This window comes from Tripterygium wilfordii, chromosome 17 (genome assembly GCF_013401445.1).
Source record: "Tripterygium wilfordii isolate XIE 37 chromosome 17, ASM1340144v1, whole genome shotgun sequence".
Classification (NCBI taxonomy): Eukaryota; Viridiplantae; Streptophyta; class Magnoliopsida; order Celastrales; family Celastraceae; genus Tripterygium; species Tripterygium wilfordii.
The window spans coordinates 4,534,511-4,553,176 of record NC_052248.1 but is presented as its reverse complement, the minus strand read 5'-3'; the positions used below and the strand labels follow the sequence as shown (position 1 = coordinate 4,553,176).

The 18,666-nt window shown below is 38.4% G+C and overlaps 2 protein-coding genes across 4 annotated transcripts; one reads left to right on the top strand and one right to left on the bottom strand.

Moving 5' to 3' along the window:
• Window positions 1-176: 176 nt before the first annotated feature.
• LOC119982368 lies at window positions 177-10,197 on the bottom strand. 3 transcript variants are annotated; one of them, XM_038825694.1, is made up of 10 exons: window positions 9,234-10,196; window positions 9,036-9,134; window positions 8,744-8,946; window positions 6,387-6,580; window positions 5,887-5,995; window positions 5,427-5,740; window positions 4,626-5,012; window positions 3,561-3,642; window positions 1,862-3,460; window positions 177-535 (listed from the first exon to the last, which is right to left on the bottom strand). In XM_038825694.1, exons 1-10 carry the CDS (start codon window positions 9,308-9,310, stop codon window positions 375-377), a joined length of 3,225 nt encoding a protein of 1,074 aa, XP_038681622.1. In that variant the 5' UTR covers window positions 9,311-10,196; the 3' UTR covers window positions 177-374. The 3 variants fall into 3 exon arrangements, with proteins under 3 accessions (XP_038681622.1, XP_038681624.1, XP_038681623.1); XM_038825695.1 differs by having other exon boundaries at window positions 439-572; window positions 9,234-10,197; XM_038825696.1 differs by lacking the exon at window positions 4,626-5,012.
• Window positions 10,198-15,006: 4,809 nt separating this feature from the next.
• On the top strand, window positions 15,007-18,340 carry LOC119981705 (50S ribosomal protein L5, chloroplastic). The gene is made up of 3 exons (XM_038824796.1): window positions 15,007-15,344; window positions 15,802-16,002; window positions 17,787-18,340. The coding sequence occupies exons 1-3, from the start codon at window positions 15,087-15,089 to the stop codon at window positions 18,120-18,122; spliced, it is 795 nt and encodes a 264-aa protein (XP_038680724.1). The 5' UTR covers window positions 15,007-15,086; the 3' UTR covers window positions 18,123-18,340.
• Window positions 18,341-18,666: the final 326 nt, after the last annotated feature.

Genomic DNA, 18,666 nt, shown 5'->3' with positions numbered 1-18,666 from the left:
CTGCTGGATCATGCAATGCTGAAGCCAATGATAAAACAAAAACCCTAATAACTCAAAGAGAGCCTTTCCAGCTGCTGAGTGTTCAAGGGAGAAAGGAGTTTCAAGCTTCCTTTGCCCTTAGTTCATGCCTCGTCTTCTGGGTTCCTGTCACTGACTTAGAACAGTGTAATGCAAACTTTTTCCCTCCTCTTCCCCGATGATTAGAATAAAATAAAATAAGAGAAGAAACTCTTGCTCTGTAATTTGGAGAGAGGAAGATCAAAGACACCCCGAAATATAAATTGCGAACAGAACAAGTAGGTGCACAAGCCAAAGATAATAATCTGGCCAAGAGAGGATCCGATGCAAAATATACATAACCCAATCAACAACTTCTATCTATATCCAAAACCCATATCAAGCTCATGACTATACATCCCCCGATTATGGGCAGTAGCAGCAAATGGGTGAATCTGCTTTGAGTTTGACCTGCGTTCCACCCCAATGAGTCTTTGGAGCACTTCTGGATGATTGCTTCCACCTACATCAGGAGGGCCTGAATATCCAGTTAAAAGTTTAGTGAATCAAATGGCCTGCGTGCCAAAAAAGAACAATAAGCATAGGACAACTATCACTACACACTGAATGCCAGAGAAGACTGCAGTTCTAGTATCAACATGATGATGAGTATTAAAATAGAGATTGTCCATCAATTGTTGAAGACAACCAAAAAACATAGGTTGAAAATAGTCACTCATATAGACTTCCCAGTTATACTTGCATAACATCTGGGCATATATGACTGGGACATAACTCTCCCAGTCAGAAACCCCCTAGAAATAACATCTTATAAGCAGGTGTGTAAACGGGCCGAGCTGCTCGTGAGCTACTTGCGGGCAGCCCGTTAAGGGCTTGGCTTGAGCTCGGCTTGTTTTATAAATGAGCCGAGCTTAAGCCTCTTTTCAAACCAATTTTTTAAACGAGTCGAGCTTGAGCTTAAGGAAGCTCAGCCATAGGCTTGAGGGCCTACTTATTTAATATAAGATATTAATATTAATATATATATATATATTTACACCTATATAAAGTGTTATACATTAATGTGAACAGATTTTAATTATATAATACTTTGAAAGTTGAAATTTGACTTATTTTGAATATTAGTTATAAAGGATGACACGACATAGATTATTGGAAAATATTAGATAATTTTTTTGGTTTTTAATTTTTTGACTTAAATAAACTTTTAAAGAGCCGAGCTCGAGCTTTAACATTCTTAACAAGCCGAGCCTGAGCTCAACTTTTCTATGCCCTACCACCCTACCAAGCCCGAGCTCGGCTTGAGCCCTATTACAATGTGGCGAGCGAAGGTTTGACATCCCAAAGTCGAGCCCGGCTCAGCCCATTTACACCCCTACATTTCCATGATGCCAGGTTACATGTACACCAAAATCTGTGTATATGTAGGGCCAGTGGTAAAACACTAACAGCCAAGTACCCTCTAGAAAGAAACACTAGAGAGTGAACTGAATCCCAACTCTTATGCTAAATTAATATCCCATTATTGAACTCACACCAAGCAGAGAAAGGAAATGGTTTAAGTCATTTCATAGTGAATCCTGTCGACACAGTCAAGCAAATGTTTAGAGATTAGAGCTAGAAAGGATCCCATATAATCTGTATATATTAGAGAGATACAATTAATTCTATTTGAATACTAATTTGGCAGATTTTTTACCTAGGGGTTGAGATGTGTAAAACAAAATCCAGTTGTGGGGTCGAGGGGCAGTTTTAAAATAAAAACAAGGAAATGAATACTTCACGTTGAGATTATAATGAAATTGAAGCATATAGGGAAAACACTAAGAAAATACGCATTTACCTGGTGGAGGAATTCCAATCCCACCATAGTTAGGTTGCCTGTTAGCAAATGGAAAACCTGGTACTGGATTATGTTCCTGCATGAATCCAGGCACTTGATTATTGAGATGTGGAGGAACAGGTGCACCCCTGGAAAATCCTCGTAATTGAGGTGGAGGAAAATTGCCAGGTACATTCATTTGTTGTAACATAGGATGATGACTGGCATGGTCAAAACCAGTAAGTCCACTGCTAGCATGATGGATAGATGGGTGAAGCACATTGGCAGGAAATTGATAATTTGCTGGAGGATCATGACCGATGACACCATCTGGACCCATAAATTTCATCTGAGAATTATTATTTGCAGGATGCTCAGGTGGATGGAATAGGGGTCCCATACGATGCAACTGAGGGGTATGAAGTTGTGAAGACGATGGATGGACATGAGGGTTGTGATAAGGAATATCAGGCTCTCTAATAATATCATAAGGACCACGAAGAAAAGGCCGACCCTCATTACCTGCTGCAATTGGTCTTTCATCCCTGAACACAGAATGCAAAGCTGCTAGTTTTTCAGCAATGTCAATTGGTGTCTCTTGGGCAGACAACAATTCAGTTTTAGCAGCGCTCCTGGCTGGCATGTAATTTTGAAGATGCATGGGATCACTTACTGTAATCAAGCTATCCTCTTCAGGAAGCTGAATATCAATAGATCCATCAAAGCCACCAAGTTTAGACCTTATTTCAGTTTGACGCTGTGATGTACCCAATTCAATACGAGGATCAAGGCCTAACAAATGCTCTTCAACCTTATCAGATTCCATTTTTTGCCTTTGATTTGACGCTAAAACTCTACGTTCACGAATTGTAACGTTAGATCCAACTTCAGTTGTTGAAGAAAGGTAGCCTTCATCTAATCCAGTAAAGGACAATCCTTGATCTTCTGAAATATCAACCCTCGCAGACCCAACAGAGCCCATTTGGACGGAAATTGGTGCTCCAAATGACTGTAGTTCCTCCATAAAAGCTGTCCCAAAAAGTGTTTCAAGGGTCAAAGGTTTAGTGGAATTGGGGACACTGTCAGAATTTGCCTCTTTCAAATTGCCAAGTGCACTGCCAAGGCTTGCTGCTTCAACGTTTTGAAGTTCCTCTGATGATTTGGTGTCCAGAGTTGGAGATGGTGCAGTATCCTTCAGACCTGTTCTCTTCTGCAAAAGTGAAAGGAGGTGCTGGGATGCATGATCATCAATGTTAGATTTTTGTCCTTCAGTTTTGGCACTGGGAACATTGGAGCTCTGCACAGGTGGAGGCAAAGTTGAACCATTCTCAGTGACTTCTGAGAGAATTGACTGCTCAAGGTCTTCACATGTAAGGACAGCTGGAACTGCCTCTGGCTTATTTATTGGGTAAAGATGCTCGGAGTTTTCAACATTGGGAGACTTTAAAGTTGGAGTTGCATGAGTGCTAGCAATTTCAGATATATGAAAGGGAAGCTTTGAGGTGATGTTCTCAGTAGATTTCACATCTAAATCATGGGAACCATCTTTCTCACAACCAACAATCAATGAGAGCAAGTCATTCGGCCTGCCGGAAGAGTGATCATCAACTGGCCTCTTTTCTACAGTAATAAGGGGGGAAAAAAGAATAGAGCTTAAAAACAATAAATTAGGTAGCTATCACATAATCATTTAAGCACCAACAAGTTGATCGCAAACTACCTTCTTCGAAAAACCACTGGGCAAACTTTGATGAATGAGAAGTACCATTGCTCAAGTTATCATCTGCTTTACCATCATTATTCTGGATAAGCAACAAAAAGTTATTACACGAATTTTGGCACTTCATGATAAGAAGGAAGTCGTAATGTATTATAATGTCAGAAGCCCATACAAAACAAAAGGTAGGAGAACAGTGAATCGCTCATCAAGCCTACATTGAACAAGCTAAAGTTCATACTGGTCAACCACAAGAAATGAGGGCCCAATAAATTTTGTAAGACCAGAACTGCACTCCAACAAATTCATCTGGTAAACTCAGCTACGGATATTATCACCTCTTAGCCAGCAGCTAAACTACCTTGGCTCATCATATCCTTTTTAACAAGATCAACAATGAAGATAAGCGTAATTTTATGCTGAGACTGAGCAAGTAATGCTGATGGCTGATATCATTAATCAGTCGAAAGGTTTTTCTCATGTTCACATGGCACAACTATAAGAATCAATCGACCACACTATATCACGATGCATCATGTATTAGTCACAGCCTAATTTGTTAGTACGTTCACATTGTTTCTTAAATATTTATTCACTTATTTTAGTAGGGGAAGGGAAGTGGAGAAAGTAATCACCGACAGGTGGCGGAACTATAATAATCAATGGACCACACTACATCATGATGCATCACAGCCTCAATTGCGAGTTCGTTCAGATTTTCTGTCTTCTCTCTTAATTTATTTTAGTCGAGGGAGGGCAGTGGATAGAGCCATCACCTCAATAAACAAAGGGGGACTCATGGAAGCTTTTTTTTCCTGGGAATATGGAATCTATCCAAGGTTGCGCCCCAATGGACCCACCTTGTGTAATAAACAACAGATACTAGCAACCCAAGTTGCCAAAGGCAATTCAAACCCAAGATCACCGATTTTACAAATAGGTCTCAGAGTCATCGTCACTTCTTACTGGGATACCCTTGTTCATGGGTTACGCACTTACGCTTGGTGCTTATAATTGACAAGTGGTGAGTTAAGAATTTATGCGGTTATGCCAAAAGCAAGAAATCACCTCAGTGAAGCTGGAAGAGCCACCCTCATTCAGTGCCAAGGCACCCCCAAGAAGCTGGTCCAGAATTGAGTGATTCATATTGAAATTATGCACATATTTACTCCCCGTTATCTCCTCAGCATCAATTCCCATCTGACTACTACCCTCTGAACCTTCAAAAGCCTCAGAAAGATTAGAAGTTGCGAATGATTGACCATCCACACTCGTTTTCTTATTTGAGATGTCTATCACTGATGATAAGATAATATTTTGTTCACTTTTCAGTTGCTGCTCACTTAAACCAATTGGTTTTAAAGATCGTTTCTCCTCTTGATTATGAGAAGTTCCATTTGACTGACGAGTGCTTTTGGCAGACTGAAGGTCACCTTCGAAATCGGGATTGTGAACCTTGTAGAAGCAGCAGGTACAAAAGGAGTTAACAAGGAAAAGCCGCAAATGACAACTGAGAAGTCTCAAACATTGATTTTCAAATGCAAAACCATAATTTGTTCTATAAAACGAATGATAAGGCAGACAAGTTAGCTATTGAACTACGAGTTCAAATATTTGACCAAGCCATCGATCCTTCCCTATTTTTTTGAATGGATTATCAGATCCTTTCTTAAAATAACATCCAATATTATATTAACAAATTAGTCTATCAGAATGCATAAATTACACTCATTTAATATATTGTACTTTTTACTACCATCAAGAGGCTTGATATCTACTTATCAACATAACATAAAAAAAAAGATATTTTCATGACAAAACAACCTTCCAAAGCATAAAACATCAGAATATATACAAGACTATAATTACCTCCAATGAGTGTGAATGAGGTAGAGATTTGTTGGCAATATTCTTTTCAGACATTGAGCTCGCAAACCCTGGTGGCACAAGTGGTCTGGATACAAGAGTGTGAGAGGGGAAAGAAGGCTTATCCGAATCAGAATTTGAAGCTGCAAGCTTCACGAGTTCATCTGGTTCATTTTTCCTGTTCATATGTCCCTTATCATCATTGGGATTGTCTAACAATGTTGTGATATCAAACTCATCTTTAGGCTTGTTAAGATTCAACTTCAGCTTCTCTTGGAATTCTTTCTGTTGTTCCTTCCTCATCAATTCAAAGGAAGCTGCAAAAGAAGTCATTAAATGTTACAGTCAGGTATTATGAAGAGTAAAATCCTCACCAAAACTAAGGAAGAGATTAAGAGGTTAAGCAGACACCTAAATACACCTATTAACTCTAACAAACAATCTCATAGATAATATACATTACCTCTTCTCTTTTTTTCCTCTTCGGCTCTATCCTCAACTGTAAGCTCTGAAGAACCAAATGTTTCATTGTTGAATGCATCATTATTGTCCCTCCGAGAGAAAGGTACTGCCTGAAAAATCCAGAGTAATTTTCTTCTATTATTTTCCTTTTCAATTCCTGGAAAAAACCTCTACGCATGTTATGTGGGGGTAAGATATGCATATATCCTGCCTATCCTCGACCCGTCCAATATGGGATCCTTGTGCATGGGAGTTGTTTACCTTAACCTATTTTCCTTTTCAAGATGAAAACATTTACAGAAGTCCACAACCACGAGCATCAATCGTATCATTATCAGAATCATCATAAGCCTTTTTTAGGGAAACATCTTCCCTTTTTAACAGTAAAGCATAAAGCATTAATCTATTGATAAGGACCCCAGGGTGTTGCCTTGCATTTAAGAGCAAATTAGGACAATTGTTCAAAAACATTATTGATTATAAGAGAGAGAATGTGTTTGCCTTGTACGGTCGAGGTGGATGATATGGCTCGTTAGACTTATTCAGCTGGTATTGATCATTTGCACGAAATTTGGGCGCAGTTGCCCCCGCAGTATATCCAGAAGGTCTTGGAAAAGATCCACTTCCAAGAAGTCCATCGTGCTCAGGACCTTGCCATGGACGACGAGATTGGTTGCTATAATGCCTTCCAGAATCTGTGTAACCAACATGTCAGAGAATCCAATGCCTACATTATGAGTTATAAGATACTTCACAAATCCGCAGCCAAGTAAGATAGGCAGGAGGATGGAATATCAATTTTAATTGCCGCAAAACTAAGCAATTCAGTGGTACAGCTGTATCACTTTCAGAATTAAAAAAAAAAAGTGATGACTAAGAAAATAAATCATATAGTAGAGACATTTGACAACTTGGGGGTAACTATTTACTTTATTGCTTCCAAGATACATAAAAATTCTACAAACACCAAGATGATCAAATATAGAACCCAACAGTCAATTGGAAGATAGAAGAAAAATAGCAGAATAGTAAGACTCAAAATCTATATATCAGTTGTCTAGCAAATCAAAATCATTTATGTAAAAAGGGAATCAATCTTTTTTTAGGCTCCAGAAAATACTGCAAACCTAATAACGTACTAGATACAAATCTCATAGGACTCCATATAAATTTGTGAAAAATCAGATCAACTAAAAAGTACCAAACCCACAACTCATCAAATCTTAACTTATCATTTTCTTGACACAAGAGGCTGGAATCAATGAGGTTCCAACAGCTAATAGCTACAATGCTGGCTCTGCATCTAACTTCAATTTTCCCTTTAAAGTTGTGAAGATGTAAGTAAAACTTCCCCAAAAAATTCAAATTTGGCATACTATCCTCTATAAAAGCAAACAAAAGACTCCCATTTATTCTTGTAGCTTGGACCAATTTTACATAATTTTCTTTATAAAAACAAACAAAAAGGTTCCATCTTCATTATAAATTTATAAGACAGTGGACAATGGCACCTTCAAATTCCTGTAGGTTGGTTAAGTTTAACCCACAGTACAATAAAGCAGATTCAATATTTTACTCCATCTCAGTCAGCTTGATTTTTGGCCGAGGAATACTTGTTAAAAATTTACAAAGTTCTCAAATCTATGACAAATTGACAACCAAACAAATCTCCATCCTGCCACATTATGTACGTAATCGCCTGTCCTTTGAAAACCAGTCAGAAGAATGTTCCTTTAATAACAGCAGAGTTGGGATGGCAATGTGATGGATTAGGACAGGTTTTGCCAACCTTAGCTTTGACCTGTTAAGGACAATCTACAACCCATCTCTGCCCCATTACAAGACGAAAAAGTTATTTCATAGCTTACCTACTCTTTTTTGATAAACAATAGCAGTTATTTCATACCCACTCTTCTTTGATAACAATACCCTCCCTACTTATATTACTCTTACCCAGTCCTCACCTTGCCCGTTGAATCCTAAATATATATCATGAATTCTATTGTCGTGTATTCGAGATATATATCCATCATGTTGTCTTGCTGACATACAATCATATAAAAGATGCATATATTAAAAAAATTCATAAATCATATATTCATGAAGGGGGATCCCTCTAATGGGTTCCCCCCTTCCTTCATTTACCCAACCAAGCTGGGTATATTAAATGGATTTTCTTGTTTACTCGCCCATCGTTATTTCAACACCACCATTCCATCAAACAGACTCAAACTAAAAAGGCCTACCAAAAAGCTCCAATTACTCCCTTCACAAGCCTATCATTCATTTGTAGAGAGTTACCTAGTGGTGCAAGATTTGCTTCCCAATTTGTAATCAATAATAGAAAAATAGACAGAACGAAGGTATTTACTATGAGATGATTTCGCAATTAAACAATCAAAAAGACTCAACTATGACCTGATCATTGCATGCAGACTTGTTGAAAACTATCACGCCTACTGTTGGTATCAGATCCGATATAAGATATTAGGGAATGAATCAAAAAAAGATGGATATTTAACACTAAAAATTCATTGATTTACAGCCAAAAACTAGGCCGCTACAAGCTTAGTTGCAAGAGAAAAAGACTGCTAAACAATAATAATTAGAAAGATTCCAGATGCCACATCGATAAATTAATGTTCAGCACAAGGCATTAAAACCGTGAAATTATGACGGTAAGATGAACCCTAAAGCCAGTTTCAAATGTGGTTTTCCGGTCAAAAAAACCACTTATAAAAATGAAGATATGACTCAAGTTAACAGATGTATATCCACATCCATGTGGCACAAAGAAGTTCTCAGGAAAAGAGTGAATCTCAAATTTTCAAGTTACAAACTTTCTTAAAACGTAGTACCTGAATCACGATCAGATTGTGAATCACTGTCTCTATCGGTTTTCCCCGTAGAACGACTATCCCACCTTCCAGGGATACTTCGAGAATAACTACTTGTCTCCCCTCTCGTAGGTGGGGAAGAACCGTACTCAGTACGCCTGAAGCCATGCAATGGCAAACTGCCAGAACTCCTCAGCCTATCTTGGGAAGCATCCTCGAATTCGCTTTCATAAAAGAACTATCATGTTGAGATCCATACATAGGCAAACAAATAACTGGACTTTCATGATTCCCGTAAATATGAACATCTTACCATATAATTGATGGATCGAATCCCCTGGGTAATTTCTTGCAGACATCCAATTCACCGAGAGATAACAGAAAATCTCTTGTATATGAGATTCTTACATTCCTAGAACATTCAAAGACATCAGACTTTAATTGGTCACCAAAATAAAAGAGGGGTTGTACCAACAAAGAAATAATGAAAAAAGCTAGAACAAAATCCTACTTTTGTGATTCGATATCCTCCCTTACAGTTACAGTAAGCTGATCCGGTAGGTGTTGGCCCTCATTTTCCATGCTCATTCTGCCGAAATTTAAAGACAGCACCAAAAAAAGAACAAATACAGTGTTGTTTCAATCACAAAAGCCACGAATTGTCAGATTAAAGCTCCAGACGCAAAACTACGAGCCCGTGACAATTAACTGACAATCAGATGTTGTATGGCCACTCAAGTTAACTCCAAAACGCTTATCCCCGCAAAATTTTTTCGCAAATAAATAATTCATTCAGAACCATTCCACGCCTCAAACCAGTAAAGCATAAGTGATAAAATCAGAAAATCCGGTGCAAGAAAAAGGACAACTACTCCTTAAGCACCATCCACTAATGGGTGTCATGTCTAAGCGAATTCAAAACCCTCCGCTAGCAAGAGTCAAGAAAAATGTAAAAGCCCAGATGATATCAAGCTATTTCATTCTCTGATCCAGCTCAGTCTATACTAAAAGCCACCGCAGAAAGCGATTCAATGTCACATGGACCATTCGCAGCTAAATTCCCTCAAATCCTGTCACTCAGCCAAATTTCGCTAGCAATCAAGGTCGAATCACAGATACATTTACTGAAACAGAACTCGAAACTGACATTCTACAACATCTTAAAAATATAATCTCAAAATCAGAGGAGAATGAAAGCTCTGTAAGATATCGAATAACACGGATCCTAGGGTTTTGAGCTAATTTAAGGAACTCCAAAAACCTAGGGTTCTGGTTGAAAGAGGAATCAACCCGGATCGAAGGATTAAAGATGCAAAGAGAGAGTGAGAGAAGGAACAAAGCGAAACGCAAAATAGTTTTCGATCTCTATACGCTTTTCGATCGTTTGAAATGAAGGAGTTCGTGTTTTCATGGAAAAATGGGGACTGTTGCAGCCTTGCAGGGATGACCCCTTCTTCGTATCCACCTTCAAAATAATAAAAAAAATAATAATGGGACATTTACTTTGCGTTTTGGATAAAAAAAAAAAGTCTTCTTTTGGGTCATTTTAGACGTTTCATTTATCAAAATGGATCATTTCAATCCTTTCCTTTTTAATGCTGATGTGACAATTAAATGTATTTTTTAGGTCAAATACCATGTACATCTCTTATGATTGAGGTCATTTCTATGCACCTCTATTTTGAATTTGCAAGAATTGCACCTCTATGCTTTGATTTTGTTGCATCGTAAATCCCTCCATCATTTGATTAACAAAAAGCATAATAAGACATCGTTTTAGGTTAATAAAACGAGGGGGTGCATCATATGTTGGCTCTGTTGGTTAGTGAAGATGATTTCCCTCGCCCAGTTCATGTAGAATATCGCGACATGTGGTGAACCAACATTGGGCCGCCACATATAAAAGGTAAATATTTATATTTGATTAACAAATCGTAAAATATATGAATACATATCAATAAATTAATTTGTTTGAAAATTTATAACTCGATGAAGCCTACTCATGTGAGGCTTGTACTCCAACCGCGGAATGGCTAGAGTTTATATTGGAGGATTGATGAATATGCACGTGATCGATGTATACCAACACATATAGTCGTCCATGCCCAAATGTGCGATGCACTCCCATACAACCAGCTCACTAGGGGTGGCAAAACTCCGTCCAGTCTGGATAATCGAATTTGTCCAACCCGAATCAAACCAAGTTTAAACATAAGTTATATGTCCGAAATCAGGGTTCAAACACAAAGTTTTTGTTTGGTTTAAAACAGGGTTAGGGTCCAAACACAGAAATCTTGTATGATTTACATGTCCGGACCCTAACCCGGATTAGATTATTGTATGATTTAGTTATCCAGATTTAAACCAATCTAAGTTTGGTCAATTAAATACGTCCAAAATCCAATACGGGTTAGGGTCATGACATGTAAATATTTCGTAAACACGTGTTGTTGCCCGACCTGGAACCGAATTTTTGCCACCCCTATAGCTCACGTCACTGCTCTCACTGTTGTACCCATGCTGCATTCTCGTTAGCCTAATTCAGATCGCTCCGCCCTCACTTACTTAACTCGTGCAAAGCAGCACTATTATCCACTAGCTCTAGAATATGTTGAAATAGTCCAAACTGTCGCATGACACGATCAGGGCAATGATGCTCCACTATCTCATAGCATATAAGCAGTATGATAGACGTCCACAACTGAAAGCCCTTAACACACACAAAGTGGCGCTATAGACAGTCATCCATGTGTGTATGGAATCCACACAACCTACAAAACCAAAATAATAGATGTAGCCCACACAATTTGTCATTAATGCAAATTATATGAAAGACTGAGTTTAATACCTGATGAGGCCCCTTATGATCAAGCTCAGCCCTAGCGAACAAAACCATAGTGATGGGATTATTCTTGAAAGTATGAACCTCACTCTAGATAGCACCTACGGGAAGCAACAACTCGTCCTCTCCTGGTACGACATGCCTAATGAACTCCGGACGACATAGATGTAACTGCTCCCATGACCATAACTACAAAATATATAGGGTCATGCAATAAATAAGCATATCAATTTTCGAACATAACAATTTATACTAATCTGTAGTAATATAGCACATCCATCCATCCCTCGTGCTCCACTCAGATAAGCTTGGCATAGATTTCGATATAAAATTGCTAAAACAACTCCTCCCCAATTATATGTACTAGTCAACTGGAGGTCCTCCAATAACGGCAAATAGTAAAGTGAAATGCTATCGCCATTGATGCTCGTGAACAATAAACTCCAAAACATGGCCAGAATATAGCCTCGAGCATACTACCACAATACATCATCTGCAACACCATCGACCGATGGACTATGACGACCAAAATGATCGGAAAGCCATGATAATCGAACATAGGCATCCTACCTCTGCGTACGCGGGGGAATCTGAGCCAACAGTCGCTGAATGACATCATCCCATTGCTTGATCGCATGTCCAATAACAGCACGACCATCCACTCTCGACCCTAATAACACACCTGCATCCTGGAGAGTGACTGTCATCTCACTACAACAAAGTTGAAATGTGTGTCTCACGTCTCTATCGGTCAACTAATGCAATAAGTAGTCCATGGTCAAACCTGATATGACCAATCTGGGTGATCCCGTAAAAACCTGCCTTGATCACAAATGGCCTAACACATGCTTCTAAATCCTAGAGCATGTGGTGCCTAAACGTGATAGTTTGTCGAGCATCATCCTAAATATATAAATAAAATTTAAATAACAACCTTAATAAATAAATTAGAATAAAATGAATATTACACTCCAAATACTCTAATCGGACCACTCCAAACATCCTCTGATCTATGCCCAACCTGCATATACAAAACAGATCCATCGATTGGACCAGGATGTTGGTCTCTCATGACCTCAGCTACGGATCAAGATGTAGAATGACCATCCCGTGTTCGTGCCATACCAAAATATACAATCCTATGACAAACAGAATTCGGGTTCAAATTTATACAATCCAAGCAAGTAGACACATTTAGAACATTTTCAATGCATCTTCTAGAAAAAAAATGAAATTATGTGAATACTTCTACACCATGTTTGTCTACTGCATAATTAATTAACTAATTTATCATTTTCATGCATTTCTTTACAAATTAATTGAAGACATTTCTGCCTTCAAAAGCTCCGATCCGAAGCTTCTGAGTTTCAGGCGGAATCGCTAAAGTCTTGGCAGCGGTTCCGCCTTTGTCGCTATGCCGTTTGGTGCAGCGTGGGACTCTAGCGCACCGCACAGCAGATCCGCCTTGTCGGAAGTTGCACCAAACAGGCAGCAAGTATTTCTACGTATCATGTATGAATCAATCTCCCAAACAATGTTAATTGTTCTCATTTTTTCATATATTCAATATTTTAAAATGAGGTGTGAAAATTCCAACTGAATCCATCTCTATCATCACCTATTCTCACAAACAAATATCAAATCCTTGATTTTTTTTTCTCTCTTACTCAAAACAATAAGCAAGTCGAGAAACTATGAATGATCAACGGATGACATATGAGGAGTGGGTCAGTGGAAAAACAACGGACGGAGAAGGAAAAGCTGAGAAAGGTCTAGTCGACGGAGGTCTACACGGGTGGAGAATGGCAGAGGGTCTAGAAACGGCAGAGGAGGTGCTTCGATTTTTCACCGGTAATTTATCCTAATGCCGTTGTTTGGATGCTTTTATATTCAAACTAAAGCCAATGTTAGTAACTACAGCATTATCGTGTCACAATTCGCAAAAACGGCTTAAGTTTTAGGCAAATTGGTGCCGCTGTTTTAAACAACGACTTTATTATAGAAAAAACTAAGTCGCTCTTTACAACAGTGACATCACTAAAGACAAGACATGTCGTTGTTAGCAACAATGACATGGTGCTAAATATATAATAAATTGAAACTGAGCGTCATATGTCCAATTAATTGCTACAGGAAGGCTAAAACCCAAAAAAATCTTAAAATAACCATTGAGTAAAAATACACATGTAGGATCCACTTTACATCCAACGCTTAGAGATCACCATTTGGCCTGCGGGCCAAAGCCCGACCCAAAATTTCGTTGGGGTTGGGCAACTCGACCCTATGTCTCGGGCGGGCTTGGGTTCCATTTCTGGGGCCAGGCCCAACCTGAAGCCCGACACCTTGAGCCAACTTTGGGCCTGCCCGAGGCCCAGTCAATGATCTACATGTATATGTATATGTGTGTTTGTGTATATATATATATATATATATGTTCTGCATGTATCTATATATGTGTGTGTATATATACGTTCTGCATGTATATACATAACACACATATATACATATATCTACATATCACACGCATATCTTTTCTCCCTGTAATTGGAAATTTAGCAGTACCCTTAAACATCAAATACAATTTTCGGTTCGGCTCTTGAATGTGCCATTTGACATCTCTATATGACCTAATTTGGTAAGACATTTTGAAAATAGCAGATATACTAGTAGAAATGGTGGTAGCAGAAATGTTAGAGAATTTTAGTAGCAGAAATGCTGCTCAAATGTTATGTGGTGTTTGGTTGATTTTTGCTGGTAACGTTTTTGCTGAGTAGCATATATTAAATGATAAATATTTTATAATATCAATAAATTTATTTATTTATTAATTAATTTATAATAACACATGAAGTGAGGGTATAAATGGAATAAAAAAATTAATGGGGATAATACTGACTTTTAATGGTGAAATGCTACTAAAATGCTTCATACAAGTAGCATGTCAAAAGTAGCATAAAATGTTGAGTAAAAATGTCTCGGATTACGTGCCAAAAAAACTCGTTTGGTAAGACAATAGCATTTATACTAGCAAGTAGTATAAATGCTACAAAAAATACTCCTCCAAACGGGGCTATATCTACATATAGTTCATGGCATTTGTAATGCATTAACAATATATTTAAAACAATTAAAAAAAAGTGAAAAAGTATATCCAAAAAAAATAGTCAAGGCCCGAGACCCGTGCCCGACCCTAAGACCCTAGCTTTATAGGCATGGGCTGCATTTTTCCAATCAGGTCCAGTCTGAAGCCCGATGATCAATATCAAACTTGGGCATGGGCCTGAAAAATTAGGATTGACCCGATACCAAGCCCTACCAACACTTTCGGGGTCACTTTTTTGGGTCTTCAGTATTATCCAATATAATATACCTATTTAATAAGGGAAAAAAAAAATGGAGCTGATGGTAATTTCATGAATAAAATAAACGCGAAGATGATTTTGCCACCATATCTCACCCCGAAAAAGCTGTAAGTCCACTCTATATCAGAATAGATTGTGGGTCTACCCAATCCGACCGCAGATGGCGTGCCCTTCGCTCTTGCAATCCGCCACCTCATCCTTTCTCGGCCGGACCCAATTCGCTACGCCTCCGCTCTGCGCGCGGGTTCCATATGTAAACTCTAGAAATGGTTGCGGCGGGTTCACTGTGAGGGCTTCGACTGGGATTGTCCTGCTGGAAAAATCTGAGGCAGAGAAAACCAATCGCCTCAAAACCACCTATCTCGAAAAGATTACGCCTTTGCTCAAAGACGAGTTCTCCTACACCAATATTCACCAGGTGACCATTTTCTTCTTCAATTCTGCACCTCTTCCTTTAAGTTTATCTTCATTTCTTTTTTATGCGTTCTGGGGCTGTTGTTGTTTCAAGTTGGAATATTTGTTGGTTTTCTTTGGTTGACGAGAAAATGTGGTGGAAGATACAGAGTCGGGAATATGAATTGTAGTTTATTTATTACCGATGATGCTGGAAAGGGAGCCAAAGTTCTCTAGATTGGGCATAATGCAATAATTTGGTTTGGCTTTGTTAAGTTGAAATGGGTTGAGCTATGTTTTGCATGGAATAGTGTAACTTGTTTATTGAATGATGTTGTTCGTGAAAATAATAGTCATATTGCTTTTCGTTCAAATTTTAGTTCTGGGCTTTTGTTAATTTCTATTAGAGGTTATTAAAAATTAGGATTGATCTCTTGATGTGTTATTCCATCTGGCAACTCTTGGACATGTCCCTTGCATAGGTTCCCAAGATTGAGAAAATTGTGGTTAACTGTGGTATCGGAGAGGCTGCACAGAATGCCAAGGGATTGGATGCAGCTATGAATGAATTGGCTCTCATCACAGGGCAGAGACCTATAAAGACACGAGCAAGGAATTCCATTGCTACTTTCAAGATCAGAGAAGGTCAACCGCTTGGGATCGCTGTCACTCTTAGAGGGGATGTGAGCATATTTGTTCCTGAACTTTTGCTTTATTTTCTTTGGGTGCTTTTTGTTTGTTTATTTGTTTTGAGCATAATATTTATAAGCTACTTTAAACTCTGTTGCATGATCTCTCCAAATTAGGTTTGTATTTCCGTGATTCTGTCCCACCTGTTCTTGGTTGTTGTTGAGTGTACTTTGCTTGTCTTGATCGAATTGTTGATTGATGTTTCTCTACACCCTATTACTTCCAAATCTTTAAAAATAATTTAATAAAAAATCTAAATTAGTAGTATTTTTCATTCCCTGTTTTAAGAGCATTCGTCCAAGTTTATCTCATGCATAAACAGTGGAACACTCACTAATTCTCGAGTACAGTTTGATCCAATGCACAGTGCTTGTTTTTATGGTTTGCCAATCAGAAATAAGAGTCTCTTTCTAAGACCTGGATTCAGCTACTATACCCATATGGCTCCAAAGTTGTGGATGAGGGTGCTGATTGGTAAAAGAGAAATATATAAAATGTTTATTTCTTTCTAGAGCAGGAGAAATACCTTGCACTTGGAGGTGGACGAAATTTTCATGCGAAGGGGGTGATACATTTTCTGTACAATAATTTGTTGCGGTCTGGTAATTGCCAGCTTTCGAAACCATTCGGTAATTTATGTGTCATGGTCTCAGACTCTCAGTGCTGGGGGTTGATGTTGGGGTGCCTGATAGTACTTGTAAATACTCCAAGTGTCACTGGGGAAGCATGATTTTGTGGAAGTTGGTGCGTATGGAATTCCAGTATCTATTTTGTATGCCTGGTTGAGTCATACAAGAAGCAACTGAGCTCCCATTTAGTCCTTATGGATTAGCATCTTAGATGGTATCAGTGTCAATTTGTTATCTGTATCGTTTGGGCACTAAGCACTGAATTTTATGTTCTCTGGGTTGAGATGAGACATCATGGTAGTGACTTGAGTTGTGGGAATTTTATTGAATAGGTTTGGGAATATCCTTAAGATGTTATTAGAGAACCATGAATTTGTATTGGTTTGGCATATGATAAGTTGTACATTGATTTATCAATTACACAGACCTCAATGCAACTCACAACTACTCTCATTAGGGGTTAGGCACTTAGGCATGGATGTGATATATGGTGATGGCATGGATTTTAGAGCACTGTGAATTATGGTTTGTGAATAAAATGTATATCTGTACTTTAACTGAGAGGGTGGTATCATTCAGTCAAACTGAGATTTTGGCCTTGTGTTTTTGCTCTATTGTTTATGATTAACTTTGATCTTTGAATTGAGACGTATATTATTGGTTTTTTATTTTCACCTCACATGTATGTGCTGTCTTTTAAAATCCCATTTGAATGTTATGGGAAATAACCCATACTTTGGGTGAATAGCGAATAAATGCCGCGACTTATCATTCAGTCAAACAAGAATTGGAGGAAAATTGTAGATAGTTGTGTGGTCGCTAAATTGCATAGTGTCAAATGTTATGGTTCTGAAGCCCTCTATCTATACCCACACACTTGTGTATGCATGTGTGTGAATTATTAATTGCTCTCAACATTCAAGTATGGCATTTTTAATGTTACCTGAAACTGAAGCCGTTTTCTTTATGCACTTGAATAAGCTACTGTATATTCTGGAATCTTTCATGATATTAGACCATCGTCATGCTTCTTGCGTTTCACTGTCCTTGGAGTATATTGCTTTCTTGACCATCATGAATCTCTCTACTTTCTCCGCTCTTCATTTCTGTGAAGCCAAATGAATTGTTTCTCCGTGGTTTTTTGACAGGTGATGTATTCATTCCTAGACCGGCTTATTAACTTGGGCCTTCCAAGGACAAGGGATTTCCAAGGTGTAAACCCAAACAGCTTTGACGGACATGGGAATTACAGTATTGGCATTCGCGAACAGAGCGTGTTCCCAGAGATCCGGTTCGATGCACTTGGTACGCCTAGGGGAATGGATGTTTGCATTACAACTACAGCTAATACTGATCAAGAAGCTCAGAGGTTACTGGCTCTCATGGGGATGCCATTTAGAGAGGGCGGAGGAGTTGCAGGTGCACAACGCAAGAGGAAGCTGAAAAGACACCATTTTGATGCAAAGGGGAAGTCAAAAAGATAAGGGTTATCGTTCGGAGTGGGACAGAGATTTCTGCTCCTGTCTTGTGATGATGTTTTCGTTTTGTTGTTGTGCCGCTCATGTTTATTTTCAGATGCACTTCCTATCATTTCTATGTATTTTGCTTCCCCATTTGTAGTTTAATGTTGTGAACAGTGCTTCATTTCATAGGCAGCAAGGCCCTTAGCCTTAAGCTTATAAATTGAACCTTTTTTTTGGTATAGGCAATACAGGAAGGGGAATTCAAAGGTGAAATTAGCAAGGTGATGGTAATCACTCATTCCCTAGACCACAATGGATAGGCTCATGAAGTAAACATAAAAGAAGACCAAAGAAAATGTTCTGGTAGGCAGTGTTTCATTTAAGCAAAAATGGAGATGTATGCGAGAAATCATGTGTTTCATACAAGTCTCGAGTTCGAACATTTCCTCTCATTCATCCCGTGTTATAAAAAAACGGAAGCATTACATGTTCATAATTTTTATAAGCACTACATGTATGTTCATAATTTTGATATCCACAATTGTTCATAATTTAGATGACATAA